This window comes from Bombus fervidus, chromosome 3 (assembly GCF_041682495.2).
Source record: "Bombus fervidus isolate BK054 chromosome 3, iyBomFerv1, whole genome shotgun sequence".
Classification (NCBI taxonomy): Eukaryota; Metazoa; Arthropoda; class Insecta; order Hymenoptera; family Apidae; genus Bombus; species Bombus fervidus.
The window spans coordinates 13,274,439-13,291,275 of record NC_091519.1 but is presented as its reverse complement, the minus strand read 5'-3'; the positions used below and the strand labels follow the sequence as shown (position 1 = coordinate 13,291,275).

Sequence of the window (16,837 nt, the reverse complement as noted above, 5' to 3'; positions counted from 1 at the left end):
AAGCATAAACATTATTAGAATAGATGTTTGACCGACACCATAGGACCATGGAACACTATAACCATCTAGCGGCGGCAGATGGACAAGAAGACAGATTATGGATAATGTTATATAACTAAAAAATGATTGATTTCCAATGAGAAGTCGAACTCCGGTCTCCTGCGTAACAAATAGGGATACTGACTGTTGTACAATCGAGGAGTTACATAATACCTCTATAATAAAATTTGAAAATCAAATTTCTTGATGTACAAGATAAATTCTTGAACTATTCAGGAATTAAATTAAAGTTTACTGAATATATTGGAAAATATTTTAATTTATACGATACAATATGTAAAAAAAGAGAAAAAGAAAAAATGAAAAAGTGTTAATTGTCACAAAGAACTATTTAAAAGAATTTGGTTATGAATCATTATAATTTCTATCTATTACTTTTAAACATAATTATTTTATTCTAACTTTTAAAAATTGTAAGATATGTTAGCACAGACATACAAAAAACCAGATTTTGTAAGTATTTTGTAAGTATCTATAATATTACTAAAAATGACTAATAAAAATTATTTGTACTTACATAAATACATATGTACATGGTGTCTGTAATTGAACTGAGTTAATATAGTGTTATATAGTTTAGAAAGTAATATCAGCAATGGGTTTAGAATTTTGTGTTTAAATAAATACAATATGAATTCCTTCTCTATATAGGTTTATCTCTTGATTAAAATTGATGTTTTATATATGAAATGAATTTTGTTTTTGGCAGTTTATTCTAGAGAAATTATTGAAAGGTAGATGCATCTCCTAAGATTAAAAAACAATATACAACATTTTTACTTCAGTGGCTTGTTGTTGACAGTTTTAAAAAGGAATAACTAGAATCATTTTTGTGCTTAGAAATTATTGTTATATGTAATGTGAAAACAAAAAAAAAGTTAAAAATAATGATATTAGTAATATCAATACTGATTACAATGTACAATGCCATACCGTAAGATTATGAATGTTGACAGTAATAAGGACAACAATTATTATTATTATTATTATTATTATTATTACATATTAATAATATAAATAATAATAATTATGATATAATTATACAATAATGATGATGGCAATGATGATAGTGACGATAATAATAATTGATATTTGAAATTAATTAAGATAACTGTGACAATGAGAGTGATGCTAGTGATGTTGGTAAGGACAGCAAGATTAACAGAAATATCTGATAGATATACAATAGAAATAATAATAGAAGAAGCAATTTTAACAAAAATAATAGACAGCAATAACAATAAAGCTATTGAAAAGGACGAGAATAACAATTTCACGAGAAGAAATGATATGAAGATTGATATTACGACTATAATAACGTGATAGTAATAATAAAAATTATTGAAAAGATATGACGACAGCGACAATGAAAATTATGATACACTATTTCTACATGTTCCGGCGATAACTTGTTATTAAGTGCAACTTAATCCATAGTCTTTATAAATTCAATCGCGGAACAAAATTGCGTCCACCAATATTGTTCTTCTCCTCCTAATCGATTCCCATAGAAACTATCCACATATTGTATAGTGGAAAGTAAGGACGGTGGGTTAGTCTGAAAATATAATTGAAGAAACCATTACTATCCTTAGTGTCAAATATTAATAACCAACTTGTATATACACATACAAGTTGAAAAGAAAGAAGGGAATGAAACACTTGCTTTAATGATAACGTAGACTAATACAGGAATTAGATCATCGGCTGCGGGTACTCCCCTCTCGGTTGCCATCGAAAGCAAGTTCATGATGGTGGTAGCACAACGAAAGACACATTGCAACTTATCTCTAGGTGTCTTATATGCTGATATCACAGCTAATTCCGCTTGAGCCCATGGCCAGGGACATTCGTAATGGTATATTTTAGGAATTCGTAAATCCTTGTGGTTCGGCGTTACAACATTGGCCAGTTTTTTAATATGATCATGAAGTAATTGGTCCCTATAAACGTCACCGTCTCCATTTGGATAAAGCGCGTTGTGGTAAACGCGTGCCATTACAGTCCTTTCAACTACAACTCTTGCCAAATTTAGTTGATTTTCGCAAGCACCTATATTGACAGCGCAATCATTTACAAATAATCATAGTAATTAATGTTATATCAAGTTATTTGTAAACTCAAATTAATTAACATTTACTCACATTGCCAAATTGAATCATTGTCTATTTTCGTATTAAGTTTGCTTAGAAAGCTATCGACCAAGTCTTGTTTTTCATCTGCTAATGTTAACTTTTTAAATTCATCACAAAAACGTAGTAAAAGGGATTCTTTTTTTTCTAAAAAAACTTTCACGCAAGCAGATACAAGATGATTATTAACAGCATCTCGATCACATTTCACTCTAATACATAATCTAAAATTGCGTAAAGATATTAACATTGCTTTGAATATTATTAAAGAAATTGTGCGCGCGCGCACATATTTATACTTTTAAAAAGGTCAGTAACTATACCTATCCAAGTGAGCCAATGTAGAGAGTAATCCTTGACGACATCTAATCAAATACGCAATATAAGGAGATCGTTTTTGGTAATCTTCGCGTAACGATTTAAATAATTTTCTACACCCGTCGTCGTTAAATAATCTAACGCAACGTAGTGTTTCGTGTAAATGCGCTATCAACGCTCTGTCTTGTAAATTGATAGCTTCTGCCAACTGCAACTGCAGGAAGGCGACTAATTCATTTTCTTTTTGCGACCAATAATTCCGCTGTAACAAGTAAATTGTTATTTTTTCCTGTTAGTATAATGACGTTCAGTTTTAATTTGTAAGAAACATTTAATACGATTGCAATCTTTAGCACCTCGGATGCAGCACTCCAAGGAATATGTTGGAGATCAGCGGTACTAAGTACCATTCGCAATTTTCTTTTTGCATCAGCAAATGCGTAGGAAAGCTCAACGTTATTCGGATCTATAAGAAGCCTTTCATCCTCGGTAGGTTCTTTCGTACGAGACTGATTACTTTCTACAGATACTTCCGTATCGCTTGCTGCACTCGGTTTCCTTCTGTATTTAGCTAAGATATCGTCCGTACTATCTAGAAAATTTTTAAATAATTTTCATTATCTTGAAATTAACATTTCTTCCCTTGTGTCTATGTTTTTCCCCCATTTTTATTTTTTTTTTTTTTTTTAGTTTTGCCTTTACAACGATTATTACAATGCAAAATGTTAAAGAAAGCAATATTTACCACCGCTCGGGTTACCGGCTGATGACACATCTTCTGACATTATTCTACGTAATCTATGTCGTCCTATGTCAATATTATCGCCGATGGCTTCTCGATCGTAACATCTGCCGATATCGTCTGTGCCACGAATCGTCTTACCCCGCCGATTTCGCAGAGACATTTTCAGTTTTCCAAAAAAACTTCTTTTATTTTTCTGATCATCGTCCAACAATTCCTTGTCTCCGCGTTCCGCAGTCATATCGAAACTAATACTTTTTGGTATGGCTCCACTGGATACGGTTGGTTTCGGACAGTCATTGATCGTCATATCGCAACTCTCATTCATTGCTCCCATCGATAGTGGCAACTCCGAACTTGTAGTTTTTATTCGTGTCTCAGAACCAGAACTACTGCTGGATGCCAAGCTCCCGGTACTTAATCCAACAACACCGTCCGGGCCATTTTCGTTAACAGTTTCGTCAACCGAACTGACTAAGCTACTTTCTAATTCCTGCGACTAAAACACGCTTCGAAAATTAACTATACCGTAACTATTAAACAACCAGTCGAATGCCATATAAAAACGCGCAATTACATCGAAGAAGCCAAAGATAATATAATAATAACAATAATAATAATAGTAAGAATAAAATAGTAGTAGCACTAAGAACAACAATGACAATAATTTAGAAAAAACAAACCTCTAATTTTATGTTGGCATTGTGCGATTTTTCTGTGCTCGACAATGTGGGCGGTGATATATGATTGGCTAATAATAAAGCTGGCGCAACTGCTGCTACACTGATACGGTTATGAGTCGAAGAAGTTTGTTCCATTTGACTTTTTCCATTCTCAATGTGAAGTTTGTCTATGAGATGGACTAATCTGTCCTCGCATATGGATTTATCATAATTTGTTGAGCTACCGTCAATGCTGTTGGCATTTTTGTCGACATATTCTGTCACGCTTGATTGATAATCAGACCTGCTTGCATTTTGTCCAGTTACATTTAAGGACGATGCCGAGAGAGAGTTTGTTGGTGAAAGAACAGCAGTTGTAGGAAATTGCATATTTTCCTGGTTTATCGATATCGATCGAAGATTCGTTGTTGACACACATTCGGTTGTTGTAACATTTTCTAAAAATTAAGGACTCATATAAGTACTAGGAATTGAATATAAAATAAGAATATCAAGTAATAAGATGTGTTTGAAATTATTAACTGTTCTTACGAGGAATCGCTTGTATCATGGTTTTTTCGGTTATTTCAGCTTCGCTACGAGGTTCAACTTCGATTTCGGATCTTGCGGTATCATCAGATCTAAAATATGACAATAAATAATGCATCATCAACTTTTTCTGTATTTTCCTCATCTTTCTTTTTCTTTTTATATTGTTTTGTTATTTCTCCATTGTCTCCTTCTTTTATTGTCTATATAGAATACCTTGCAACGCTAGCAGTATCGTCGGTATCAACCTCTGTCAATCTTTCAGAATCACTAGCTAATACATCGGTACTCCATGCTTCCGATGCAGTTTCGCTAACATCTAGTACAGCTTGTGGTACTGAATCTGACGTTGTTGGTAAAACTGGAGGAGCTTGTTCAGACGAATGGGGATATAATACTTTCTCTTGTTGCTCGATTATTTCGCTATCGGAAGCCAGAACATCAGTTGACCAGGTATCAGATACCATTGAAACAGTTTCATCTCCTGAAAATGTACGAGTGCAAATGTTAAAATAAAAGATATATAAACATATTGTGTATTCATAGGAAATTATTTCTTTTTATTTCTTAAATACCTTCAATCAATTTTTTAATTTCAAATTTACAGAACTTGTCATCTATTTCGCATCGACTTTGTTTGGTCGGTATATTCGACGGAGGTAAATCTAATTGTCGAGTTTCACCCACTGTCCGTCCTTCATCTCCTTCGATAATTTGAGATGACGGAGTGTCACGACCTAAATTCAATTGTCAAATGATCCAATACGATTCTCGTTACTCTTACACTTAAATAAAATTTATTTAACAAAACCTGATATATTAGGCGTTCCTCGTCCTGATACACTGGCAGATACCATATCTGAGAGATTATCATTTTGATCTTCCGTTTCCAACTCAAGCGAGGAAGCGACACTGTGGTTTGATGCAGCTTCTGATACTGCTTCTAAATTATCCGAAGTATTTCCGATAAAACCTTCGAATAAAACTAATAACATTCAATGTTAATGATTATCCTTTATAAAGTACATATACTAACTTCTAATATTTTAATACCTTCATCATGAGATAGCGAAAATCTTGTCTTTTTTTCTTGACTTTCTGTACGTTCAACACCACAATTGTTTTGTCTGTCATGTACATTGGATATGTCATCAGAAAGATTTAGATTAACCGAACCATTATCTATATTGGATTGAAGTTCTGTGCATAACACCTATCATATATATAAAACAGAAAAAGTAATCATTTGACAAACAGTTGATTATCGTTTAGTCAAATATCGGTTAACCGTTTGAGTCCCAGATCTCATTGAAAAAACAGTATGTCATTGAAAAAAATACAAATTATTGAGAAGATAACAATGAAATACAAAATACCGTCAGTCGTCCGTAGCATTCAAATGTAGTGCGACACAAAATCGAAACAGCGCGATCGCGCTGCTTGGGTCTCAAACGATTAAAAAAACTAATATATACCTTTTGTTCACTAAGAAGTCCTACGAATTCTCCTGTATTTGGTCCAAATGGAATTACAAGAACATCTTGAGGATTTTTGTCAACAGATTCTTCTTCAGGGGTTGAAGTGCCATTTAATTCATCTACCCCGTCATTAGTCGTATTAGACGAGTATGATGACGATGATGATACTCGAATTCCCCGACCCTTTCCTAGAGAAATCAAAGTTTAATATCCCTTCTTTTGGTAAATACGACTTCTTTATTTATCTTTCACTTTATCCTTAAATATTGAATTATACACGCGTAAGTACGCGTAACTTTGTACGTACTTTATTTCTTTAATCAATGATTTACGTTAAAGATATTTATTTAAAGATTATACTTGGAAATTTCTCATCTAAAAAAAATGCAATGAATTCTATGAAGAATGCTAAATATATATTTGCATGTACTTTTGAGAGACAAGTTTAATTTTAGGATATCAAATAAAATACATTTAATATCAGTATTTCGAGATATAAATCGTGAAGTATGAGATGATTCTGAATTTCGTCATTGGACTAAAAAAGAAAAGATGAAACGATAGAATAAAACTAATGACTGGACATACCTTTTCCTAATAAACCTCCCTTCTTGTTGGTAGTTTCAACAGAAGCATTGTTAGCCAATTTATTAGTAGTTAAGGAACCAGAAGGTAACTGAGAGAGCATATCAATCAATTGTTTCTTTTCAAAAGCAGCGGACCGTGAAGCGTTTTCTACCGTAGTTTCTTTAGCTATAGTTTGCAGAAACGTAATTAATGTATTCAATTCCGTTTCTGTAAATAAAGCAGCGGAGCGAGAAAGACCTCGAAGTTTATTATTATCGATGATATTAGGCTCGTCCTCGAGTTCTTCTGCACCGTCCACCATTGCATCTATTATAGAAGAAACGGAATCCTTATCGAACTTCTTGTATAGATCAAATGTTTTGCTGTCAACAGCCTGGTATTTCATTAAGGAAAGCATTTGCAAAATTTGTCCAACTTGCATGAGATTGAATCGAGCAATGTAGCTAATAGGCGCATCAGTGATACCATATGGCTCTGGATTTACTATTGCAGGACATATAAAATACGTAAAAACCAAATCAGTGCACATTGCATGTACCTCTTTTGAATCAACATTCCCACTTTTTCCCAAAAGTCCTGCCATCTGTCTAACCAACCAACATACACTACTTGGAAAACAATGCATATTTTCTCGTATACTGATTATAAATCTTTGTGTAATGTGGAATAGAGAATTAATTGTCCAGAGCCTATAACGTTGTAGCTTTGTTTCATACTCTGCAGTACCTTCCTTGCCAAATTTCTTTAATCTTTCAGATGGAGGAAATCTTATGGGTGCTTTATCTGGGTCAATATCAAGAAACATTTCATCTTCCATTAATAACTGTACAATAGGGTTATGTAAAGCAGCAGTTAAGAAAAACTTTGCTGAAAATAGACTCTCATGAAAAACTGAATAAAACCTAGAGAAAGCACATGTGCTGTGTCTGAGTAATCTCCGAGGATTATCAGATGGTACAATTTGTAGCAGCATTAGATGTTTCAATAACTTTAAAACCAAAATTTTATCCTCTGGTAATAAACAACTACCATATAAACCAGCTGCTAATGATTGAACTATAGTTTGCACAGAGTCTGGTAGTAATTTGTCCCCCTCAACTAAACATGATGCAATTAGCTTTGGAGACTTTCTAAGAGCACCTAAGAATTCCCCATATGACAAACATGTCTGATAACGTAAATACTTGTACACATCGACAAAATTTGAATTTTCCAATGTATTTGCTCTTTGACAACAAGATGCTGGTGTACAGTATGGTTTAGACATTATCAACTGATTAAGATTAACTCTTTGCTGCGCTGTAATCCATGCTTGTTGTGCTAAATTGGATGATGCATATAACACCTATAAAAAATCCAAACAATTCTTTGTTTAAATGTCATAAACCATTTCCATGTTTTTATTTATTTGTTACCAAAAATTAACCATTACATACCTTTTCATTGAGTATTTGTAAATTTTGCTGTTCCGAAGTAACAAACAGGCGTTCTTGACGCAAATGATTGGCTAATTCGATTATATCCCATTGTAGTGTTCCCAGGGATTCTACACTATTTGCCGATGACATTACTAAGCATACCCAGGAGAACAATGAGTATCGTGAAATAATTTTCAAATTCTTCTCTCGTTAGATCCTAGATATTAATAGTTACTAATGCATCAAAGCTTCTTACATACTTGTCAAATGTATCATTTTAACATACTGTATTGTACTTGATTTAATAAAAAAACTATACCTGTATATAATGATAAATAAGATGTTGTTTTTATTTTCTTTGTTTAATGGAAAGTAAAATATTTAGATAAACTAGAAGAAAATAAATGATTGTTAGAAAATATGAGAAAAGAATCTCAACTAATCGCGTCGATTTAAATTCTTTCTTAAAACGACGATGGCTTAAATTCTTTTATTCGATTAAGTTATTCCTAAAACCGGTAGTTACGCGTTGCTTGCAGAATTAAGGTTTTTTACTGTTGTCCTTTTTATCTCGAAACAATATTCGCACCGACGCACAATCATTTTCCTTTATAGGTTAGAATTTTCTTCGACAAATGGCTGTACCTGTACTTTAAATCGAAATCTAAATCTTCGTATGATTGTTCGATTACTCGACAATGATTTGAATGTTGAACTAATGACCGATTTGTCTATTTTAAAAAATCAATGTTTTACTTTAAAATAAAACTTTGTTTAATATGTAAACGGACTTAAATAAAATCGTTTTTTCAAATATATATATTTTCTGTTTTATTTAAATTATGTATTAAATTTCTTGCATAAGATGAATTTGAGCAGTTAAAATTTTCAATTTTATAATTTATATAAATAAAAGAATATGCATTTCTTTTTTTGTCCTACTTTCTTTTTCTTCATTCAAATTTCATATTTAAAATCTATTATAGATTATAAATAGTAGCTGATGGTGATAAAGTAATAAATAATATAAAATAAAAGACGTCCTTTATACTCCAAGTTCAACATATATACGTATATGCAACTATACGCAAACAAGACCGCGTGCGCACGCATTTGAAGACTAGGTATGAATACGTATGCATGTCAATATCTGTACATAGTGTTTGATATATGTATATCTTTTTATACGATACTGTATAATATATAATATAGAAATTAGGTTAACTAAGTACTTTTTTCGACTAACTTGCTTCATTGCAGCTTCGTTATTATGTACTAATATATATGACCATATACACGTTCTGTTATTTGTATATATAATACAGTATCAATATTAAGATTTGGAGAAACGTTGATTTGTATATCATTAAACAGGTTATAGATAATGAGAAATCAAGGAAGTGATCGCTACTGAAATTTTGAGAAGAAAAATGACAGACATTATTTTAGAAATTAAACAAGTTATCTCTGAATATTGGAAAAATATTTTTGCAGAAGTATGTGATGCAGTAGTTTATGTAGATCACTGTGCAATTGAATGTTTGCATTGGTACACAGCTGGTAAAGGCTATCTAGCATTAAAAGATGCTGGAGCAGTTGCAGTTTATGAGTTCGGCATGTATCATTTTCGAGTAGGTATATATATTTACAGGATTGTGAAAGATTTAAAAGAAGTAGAAAATAAAGTTTTAAAAAGATGAAAGACATTAAATCCATTTCTTGTCATTTTTAGTATGTCGAAGTAAAAGATACTAAAAAAGCTGTTATTATATCAACATCTGGTGATCCAGCATTTTATCAACGAACAATTAAAATGATTCTGGCAAAGAATACTTTCCAGAACTGTATTGTGTACTGCAGTGTACCTTGTGGTACTATCAACCATTTGGGAACATTATCTGCTGAAGAAAAATTAGACTACAATAAATTAAAGAAGGACATTAAGGTTTGGATGACTTCAGGAAATATTTCTCAAGTTGGTTAATCAATTATTTATTTTGTCTTTAAACTTATTCCAAATTTATTTCAATTATAACTAAGACAAGCTTAATTTGTAGGAACCTGTTGTTAACATTATCTATGTACCGATTTTTATTGCCCTTTTAAATAAGGATTTATTTGTAACACCTCCTTTTGGAGATTTAATGCCATCTCTGGACACAAATATTCCAAAAGATACATTTGTTAAATTGAATATCTTAGCATATTCATTTTATAATCTATTTGATAGTATAGGAGCTAAATTAGATATTTATTCACTTGGAAATTTAAGTGATCATCTTGCAAAGAATTTAGAAGATTATATGTCTAGTATTAATCATAAAAGTGTAAGTAGTAGAAAGTAAGGCACCGAAAAAATAAATTAAGATAAGTTAACGAAAAATAAATTTTACCTATTGTTATTTCTATAGCATTTATCTGAAACTTCAGAAATAGGAGTCTCTCTTATTTTGATTGACAGAACATTAGATCTTTGTACACCTACTAGTAACAATATGGAATCTTTCCTTGCAAAAATATTACGTACGTTTCCTCATTTACCGCATCATGATAACGATGTAGCCATTAATATGTCACTTCTGTTTGGGACTGTAACGGTACAAATAAGTATATAGTTGCTCATATAACTGTTTTTGTCAATTTATGTAGATGGCGAATGATAGATTACTTTTTTTATGGGTTTCAAGGAAGTGTTAAAATCATATGAAATACCAGGTTGTTTAGCAAGTATGGAAGATGAGATGATGGATCTTCTTATTTCACAAAAAGGAAAAAGGTTGTTAAATACAGTTAACCAATTTTTAAATGATATAACTTTAGCAAAAGGTAGTCCAAAATTAAGAACACCAACAAGGATTTCTGGTCATAGCTTAGAAAAACTTCTCAGCAAAATTCAATCCACAAACAGTATTGATTCTATGACAATTCATACAGAAAAACTTCAGGTAATTTTCAATTTTCATTTTTTCGAACAATGGACAAATCCTAGAGCTACTTCTTTTCACTTCGAGATATAGTGTATTTTAGCAATAATCGAAGCATCTATATCGCAAAAAGCTGATCAGATTGAGCTACTTACTAGTTTAGAAAAATTAGCTTTGCAAAATCTTTCTGTGAGTCGAGAATCCTCGAGTATACTCGTACAGGTAAACCTTTTTTTAAATTTCATTTATACGATGATATATGTCTACTTAATAAATATAAATTAAACAATTTTTTAGTTGAGTAATATTATACGAACGCGAATTCACAGGGGACTTGATGTTGAAAACTTATTAGCATTACTGATACATGTTTACTCACTTGCGGGAACGCAGATTCGATTTTCCACACAACAAGAACGCCGATTAGAAGAGTCAATTGCGGATGCAATTTTTGAAGATTTCCAAATTTTAAAAGAAAGTCCTTTGATGAATACAAAATCAGCCTATCAGCGTAATTTATTACTACTAGGTACATATTATTTGAGACACGTTCTTCTTAAAATATTTTAGAGTTGCATTTGTTATTTTAGGCGGAGACGATGTTGCTGTAGCGCAAGAAACATCATGTAACATTGCAGCACGTATTCTCGATACTCTGAGATTAATCGCGGAACAACGTTTAATACTGCAAGATTATAGGTAAAGCCTTTACATGAAAACTTTTCTTTTTTAATTAATCTCTTAATAATTAACATTATCTATTTTGAACAAAATTATATTAATAACGAAATAATTATTTGCAGATTTTGTATGTTGAAGCCAAGCTCTCAAGAAGCAACTCGATACATCAGTATATTAGAACAAGTTACAAAGGATATATTTAGTGTAGACATAAGTCGAGAACTACGAGATCTTCATAAAAAATCATCTTCATTTATTTCAGCTGGCTTTAAGTAAAAATTCTTCATTTGAAATAATTCATATGAATGAAATTTCTTAAAATATGACATTAAATATTAAGAATTTATAAATCTTCTTTCATTACAGTTTAATTTTAAGGGGTAAAACGAAACGTCATCCTCGAGACAATCCCTATATTTTAATATACGTTGTTGGAGGCATTACTGCAGAAGAGGCAAAAGTAATTCAAGAAGTAGTATCTGCACATAGTAACGAAAAATCACCACATATAATATTAGCAGGATCTAGATTATTAAACCCCTTGGATATAGTGGATAAAATATTCTTTTCTTAATTATTTTTTTTTGTAGATATAATAGAAAAATTTGTAAATGTAATAGAATTCATCTTTCTGTTTCATCTGTCTTCCATTTTATACCATTGGATAAAATGGAATAATGTATTTTTCTAATAATTTGTATTGTTTCTAATGTACATATAAAATTTGTCGAATTACACACCTTGCACAATTGTATTTTATAATCTATATTATTTGTAAGACATTTTCTTTTGTTATATATGGTTTCACATAATTTGGTATATATAGTTGCTACATTAAATCGAGTTGTTTGTAGTTTGATAATTTTTAACAATTTCTTTATATATGTATCAATTGTAGTAATATTATCTTCACAGTCTTGCCAATAATATGCTGTTATGCTGTCAATAGCAAGAAGTGCAATTTTGGTGTTATCAAGGAATATGTCATCCAGTGTACGTAATGTTAAAGAAAATTGTTCATTATTATAACAATCAATGATATGCAAGTTGCGCAAAGAATCTTTAATAATAGTTGTCTTATCAAACTCTGTATCAATTGCTTCAGAAAATGATATATTAGCTGTATTTATGATACTGCTCATCAATTCAACCAATTTTGAAGTTTGAAAATGATGATCAGTATTTATCAAAATAGCTGAAGCATTGCAGCCTTTGATTGCATAATTATTTGGTAAGATACACCTTGCAAGCATTTGAGATAAAAGAAAAGTCTTACCAGATGATCGTTCTCCACCAATTTCTATAATATCTGTGTTCTGAGGACCTTCAGAGAACAAAGTATCTTCGAGCCCATGTAAACTCGGTTTTTCATTTAGCCTTGTGAGCAATTCTGCTCCAGATTCAATCTGTGGTTGCATAGGTTTTATTTCTAATACTTTCCTTTATTTAATACATGCCTGTGGGTCAACCTTTATTTCTTTGTTATTTAAAATATCATTTAAATTGCTGCAATATTTTTATTTTACAACATTTTACTTTTTACTATCAAGTTACTATCAAGATTTTTCTTTTACATATTCTGTAAGAAACAGGAATATCATATGCATATATACTGCATTCGTATAAAACTTTAAATAAGATATATGTATATATTGTAATGTTACAATATATATTATTTTAAAAAATTAATAAAAAATTAAAATAAATAATGCGTAAAAATAATAAAAGGTAATGGAACAAAAGCTTTGGTTTTACAAAAATGATTGCAAATTAATCCTTAACTGAGCTTACATAAAAATCAGCAAGTTCTCCTAATGAATGTAAGGAAGGACGTAATACTATATTATAAAGCTATTAACCATCCGCTTTAAATGAAAAGATATCAATATACTCGGCTCGATAAGTTAAAGAAATGAGCAAACTTGTAAAAAGTGAGGTTAACAAATGAAGTTCTTTTTGAAGGACGACTTAAGCTTCTATCGCAATTTTTCGACTATTCGCTAGGCTGTAAACTGTAAGCTGTAAGTGCTATAACCATAGAAATATAAAGATTGTCACATGGTAAGTTATTTCGTGTTTGAGTTTCATGAATCCTGAACTTAACGTGGAATATCAGGTGTTAAGAAATAGAGAGTAGGCAACAATCTTACTGTTTTTCATTTTTGTCAAGTATATTATGGACGCGTATGTATATTAGAAAGTTTTTCATGAATGAACAAATGTTTTTATTTACGAAGGTATAAATGAAAAGATATAAATACGAAAACTAAAAGTGGAAAGAATTATATAAAGAAATACAAACGGAAATTGAAAAGTTTTATGAATAAGAGACAATTTTACGATTCAAAACTTGGTAGATAGTGATAGTCAACAACAAGAAATTACATCGTGATCACATGTGCATTAGTGATTTTAAAAAATGTAAAGGTATCGTTATTAAACGATTTTGGATATGGCATGAATCCAAAATGCAGTTTTTGATAGCTGTATTAAATAAAGGAATTTGAAAAAATTTATTCCTTTAATATTGAGGAAGCATTTTCTTCTGGATTTTTATGTGAGGATTGAATAATAAATGTGCTAAAAATTTTGAGTTTATCCATATAATTTATCCTGTTCTTTGTTTATATATATATTCCAATTTTTATCTCATAAGTTAGTATATTCACCAAAACTTGTCGAAAAATGGTGCCACTTGGACCATCACCAGGGCATCAAACGTCTGTCAATAATACTGCAACTGCTCCAGCCAGTGGCACTAAAAGTAGCTCAACGTTGGTGAGCAAACTCAATAATTTGTGCTCTAATATTTTTACTCTCTCTTTCTCTCTCTTTCTAACTATTTTTATTAATATTTCTGTTCTTGTTTTATTTGTGAATAATATGGTTAAAATTCCTGTGTGCTTGTTGATTTTTGTAGAAACCGAATTATACCCTGAAGTATACCTTGGCAGGCCATACCAAAGCAGTCTCTTCTGTAAAATTCAGTCCTAATGGAGAATGGCTTGCGAGTTCTTGTAAATAAAAATGTTTCTAATCTAATATCAATTTTGTAATTGCTAAGTTTATCTAAACAAAATTAATTTTTTGCTTGTAGCTGCAGATAAATTAATTAAAATATGGGGTTCCTATGATGGCAAATTTGAGAAAACAATATCCGGCCATAAGCTTGGTATTTCAGATGTTGCATGGTCTAGCGATAGTAGACTATTAGTATCTGCTTCTGATGATAAAACTTTGAAAATATGGGAATTGAGTTCTGTAAGTTGACTACTTTTACTTTAAGAAATTATATTTAAAATGAATTTAGATTTGTATGAAGTCTAAAACTTTAACATAAATGTAAGATATTTATTGTAAATAACTTAGTTATGTATAGTTCTTTTTATTTTCAGGGAAAGTGCTTAAAGACTTTAAAAGGCCATAGTAACTATGTTTTCTGTTGCAATTTTAATCCACAGTCAAATTTAATAGTTTCTGGTTCTGTAAGTATTTCAGTATAAAAATTTAAGAATAACGTGCAAGTCTAAATTATGTACATAAGCTTAGTGCACAATGATGATGCAAGAATGAAACATGTCATAATATATACTTAAATTAACATGGAACAGAAAAGAATTTGTTTCAATATGTATTGGAGAAAAATTTATGATAATACTTGAATTAAATAAAAGTATTCAAAACAAAAAAATAGTTGATGTTAAATGGTATTTTATACAATATTTCTGAACTTTATTAAAAATAGCTTATGTGTTTATATGGACAAAGACTTGCACTGTAAGTATATATACAATATTAACATAATAAATATTATTAGTTTGATGAAAGTGTTCGGATATGGGATGTTAGAACTGGAAAATGCTTGAAAACTTTACCCGCTCATTCGGATCCTGTAAGTGCAGTTCATTTTAATAGGGACGGATCATTAATTGTATCTAGTAGTTACGACGGATTATGGTAAGTGTGCATATTTCTTTTTGAATGTCAATACCTGCTTGTTAGAAAATAAACAAATAAATATGAATAACACTAATTGATATGATTGTTATGTAGTCGAATTTGGGACACCGCATCTGGCCAGTGTTTGAAGACTTTAATCGACGATGATAATCCTCCCGTATCTTTTGTAAAGTTTTCACCAAATGGAAAATATATTTTGGCAGCAACACTAGACAATACGTTAAAGCTTTGGGATTATAGCAAAGGAAAATGTTTGAAAACATATACAGGTCATAAAAATGAAAAATATTGCATCTTCGCAAATTTTTCAGTTACAGGAGGAAAGGTAGGTTATATTACGTTCGTGTATACAATGCATTCGTTCGGTATGATTAAATCAACGTCGTTTAACTTATTTTTATGTTTTTGATTTTTTCTGTTCATCAGTGGATTGTTTCGGGTTCAGAAGACAATATGGTATACATTTGGAATTTACAGACGAAGGAGATTGTTCAAAAATTGCAAGGACACACAGGTATAATAGATTATATTATAGAGATGATTGGATTTATATTATTATGGTGAAATATTGACCTGATATGTAATATACTAATCAATTCTTCTGTTGATTTTTAGATGTTGTACTATGTACTACGTGTCACCCGACTGATAATATTATAGCTTCAGCCGCCCTTGAAAACGATAAAACTATCAAATTATGGAAAAGTGACACATAGAATATACATGTTACTCACGATTTTATTAAAAATTCTACAAAGAGCATTTGTATCTTTTAGAAACATCTTATTCGATCTTTTTTTTTCTTTACTTTTTAAAATTTTTACATTTACTCAATTTTCAATCATAATGAAATTAATAATTTTAATAGATAATTTGCGCCTATTTTTCGGGTAATTGTAAAAAGTAGAATCTGGTTTTATACAATTAGATATTAAGATTACCATTATAATTGAATGAGCGCAATAAATCTAACTTATCATGCATCGGTTACGAAACAAATCCAAGAGTAAACAGTGTTTCGGTGAACAATTTTCCTATCATTTCGGCGTTATGTATAACCGATAGCTTTACGTTTGTAACTATGTAATTTACTTGTAAAGCTTCCTATTTATATGACATTAGAAAATAAAGCAATGTGTATAATATTTTGAACAGAATGCAACGGTTATATATGTAACCTCTTTAAATATTCTAAAGAGGAAAGAGTGAAAAAAAGATTATAAAGATATCCTTGTAATGAAAATATGTTCATGTAAAGAAAGTGACGAAAAGAAAAAAATATAAATATGTATTTTTTCGTACCTGAGATGAAATGTGCAGTTTGT

At 30.7% G+C, this 16,837-nt stretch overlaps 4 protein-coding genes and 1 long non-coding RNA gene across 12 annotated transcripts; 3 read left to right on the top strand and 2 right to left on the bottom strand.

Moving 5' to 3' along the window:
• Nucleotides 1–6: 6 nt before the first annotated feature.
• LOC139986009 (uncharacterized) lies at nt 7–5,013 on the top strand. Its single transcript, XR_011799540.1, has 2 exons — nt 7–513; nt 4,729–5,013. It is a non-coding gene; the product is annotated as an uncharacterized lncRNA (long non-coding RNA).
• Gapvd1 (GTPase activating protein and VPS9 domains 1) lies at nt 1,233–8,923 on the bottom strand. Of its 4 annotated transcripts, none has more exons than XM_072000949.1 (17): nt 8,474–8,923; nt 8,267–8,337; nt 7,966–8,164; nt 6,530–7,874; nt 5,939–6,129; nt 5,517–5,676; nt 5,275–5,448; nt 5,039–5,200; nt 4,680–4,947; nt 4,458–4,555; nt 3,936–4,372; nt 3,256–3,751; nt 2,867–3,102; nt 2,516–2,772; nt 2,205–2,416; nt 1,727–2,112; nt 1,233–1,618 (listed from the first exon to the last, which is right to left on the bottom strand). In XM_072000949.1, exons 3-17 carry the CDS (start codon nt 8,095–8,097, stop codon nt 1,487–1,489), a joined length of 4,686 nt encoding a protein of 1,561 aa, XP_071857050.1. In that variant the 5' UTR covers nt 8,098–8,164; nt 8,267–8,337; nt 8,474–8,923; the 3' UTR covers nt 1,233–1,486. The 4 variants fall into 4 exon arrangements, with proteins under 4 accessions (XP_071857050.1, XP_071857051.1, XP_071857053.1 ...); XM_072000950.1 differs by having other exon boundaries at nt 8,593–8,923; XM_072000952.1 differs by having other exon boundaries at nt 2,205–2,404; nt 8,267–8,923.
• Nucleotides 8,924–8,945: 22 nt separating this feature from the next.
• Nucleotides 8,946–12,302, top strand: LOC139985996 (sec1 family domain-containing protein 2). 5 transcript variants are annotated; one of them, XM_072000960.1, is made up of 11 exons: nt 8,946–9,071; nt 9,322–9,578; nt 9,680–9,922; nt 10,005–10,274; nt 10,359–10,544; nt 10,635–10,892; nt 10,965–11,093; nt 11,169–11,400; nt 11,444–11,570; nt 11,675–11,824; nt 11,919–12,302. In XM_072000960.1, exons 2-11 carry the CDS (start codon nt 9,378–9,380, stop codon nt 12,124–12,126), a joined length of 2,004 nt encoding a protein of 667 aa, XP_071857061.1. In that variant the 5' UTR covers nt 8,946–9,071; nt 9,322–9,377; the 3' UTR covers nt 12,127–12,302. The 5 variants fall into 5 exon arrangements, with proteins under 5 accessions (XP_071857061.1, XP_071857063.1, XP_071857060.1 ...); XM_072000962.1 differs by lacking the exon at nt 8,946–9,071 and adding an exon at nt 9,092–9,245 and having other exon boundaries at nt 11,462–11,570; XM_072000959.1 differs by lacking the exon at nt 8,946–9,071 and adding an exon at nt 9,092–9,245.
• Xrcc2 (X-ray repair cross complementing 2) lies at nt 11,785–13,539 on the bottom strand. The gene is made up of 2 exons (XM_072000971.1): nt 13,344–13,539; nt 11,785–13,131 (listed from the first exon to the last, which is right to left on the bottom strand). Exon 2 carries the CDS (start codon nt 12,968–12,970, stop codon nt 12,176–12,178), a length of 795 nt encoding a protein of 264 aa, XP_071857072.1. The 5' UTR covers nt 12,971–13,131; nt 13,344–13,539; the 3' UTR covers nt 11,785–12,175.
• A 138-nt stretch (nt 13,540–13,677) lies between these two features.
• Wds (WD repeat-containing protein wds) lies at nt 13,678–16,818 on the top strand. The gene is made up of 8 exons (XM_072000964.1): nt 13,678–14,330; nt 14,473–14,569; nt 14,650–14,813; nt 14,948–15,037; nt 15,370–15,509; nt 15,606–15,837; nt 15,939–16,026; nt 16,128–16,818. Exons 1-8 carry the CDS (start codon nt 14,238–14,240, stop codon nt 16,226–16,228), a joined length of 1,005 nt encoding a protein of 334 aa, XP_071857065.1. The 5' UTR covers nt 13,678–14,237; the 3' UTR covers nt 16,229–16,818.
• The last annotated feature ends 19 nt before the right edge of the window (nt 16,819–16,837 follow it).

Coding starts and splice junctions, on each gene's coding strand:
- Gapvd1 (XM_072000949.1), bottom strand. CDS start 8,097: ATGTCATCGGCAAATAGTGTAGAATCCCTGGGAACACTACAATGGGAT. Junction 3,103..3,255: donor AGCCGGTAACCCGAGCGGTG/GTAAATATTGCT, acceptor AAAATTTTCTAG/ATAGTACGGACGATATCTTA. Junction 2,417..2,515: donor ACATTGGCTCACTTGGATAG/GTATAGTTACTG, acceptor ACGCAATTTTAG/ATTATGTATTAGAGTGAAAT.
- LOC139985996 (XM_072000960.1), top strand. CDS start 9,378: ATGACAGACATTATTTTAGAAATTAAACAAGTTATCTCTGAATATTGG. Junction 10,275..10,358: donor CTAGTATTAATCATAAAAGT/GTAAGTAGTAGA, acceptor TTATTTCTATAG/CATTTATCTGAAACTTCAGA. Junction 11,825..11,918: donor TTTATTTCAGCTGGCTTTAA/GTAAAAATTCTT, acceptor CTTTCATTACAG/TTTAATTTTAAGGGGTAAAA.
- Xrcc2 (XM_072000971.1), bottom strand. CDS start 12,970: ATGCAACCACAGATTGAATCTGGAGCAGAATTGCTCACAAGGCTAAAT.
- Wds (XM_072000964.1), top strand. CDS start 14,238: ATGGTGCCACTTGGACCATCACCAGGGCATCAAACGTCTGTCAATAAT. Junction 14,814..14,947: donor AAATATGGGAATTGAGTTCT/GTAAGTTGACTA, acceptor TTTTATTTTCAG/GGAAAGTGCTTAAAGACTTT. Junction 15,510..15,605: donor AGTAGTTACGACGGATTATG/GTAAGTGTGCAT, acceptor ATTGTTATGTAG/TCGAATTTGGGACACCGCAT.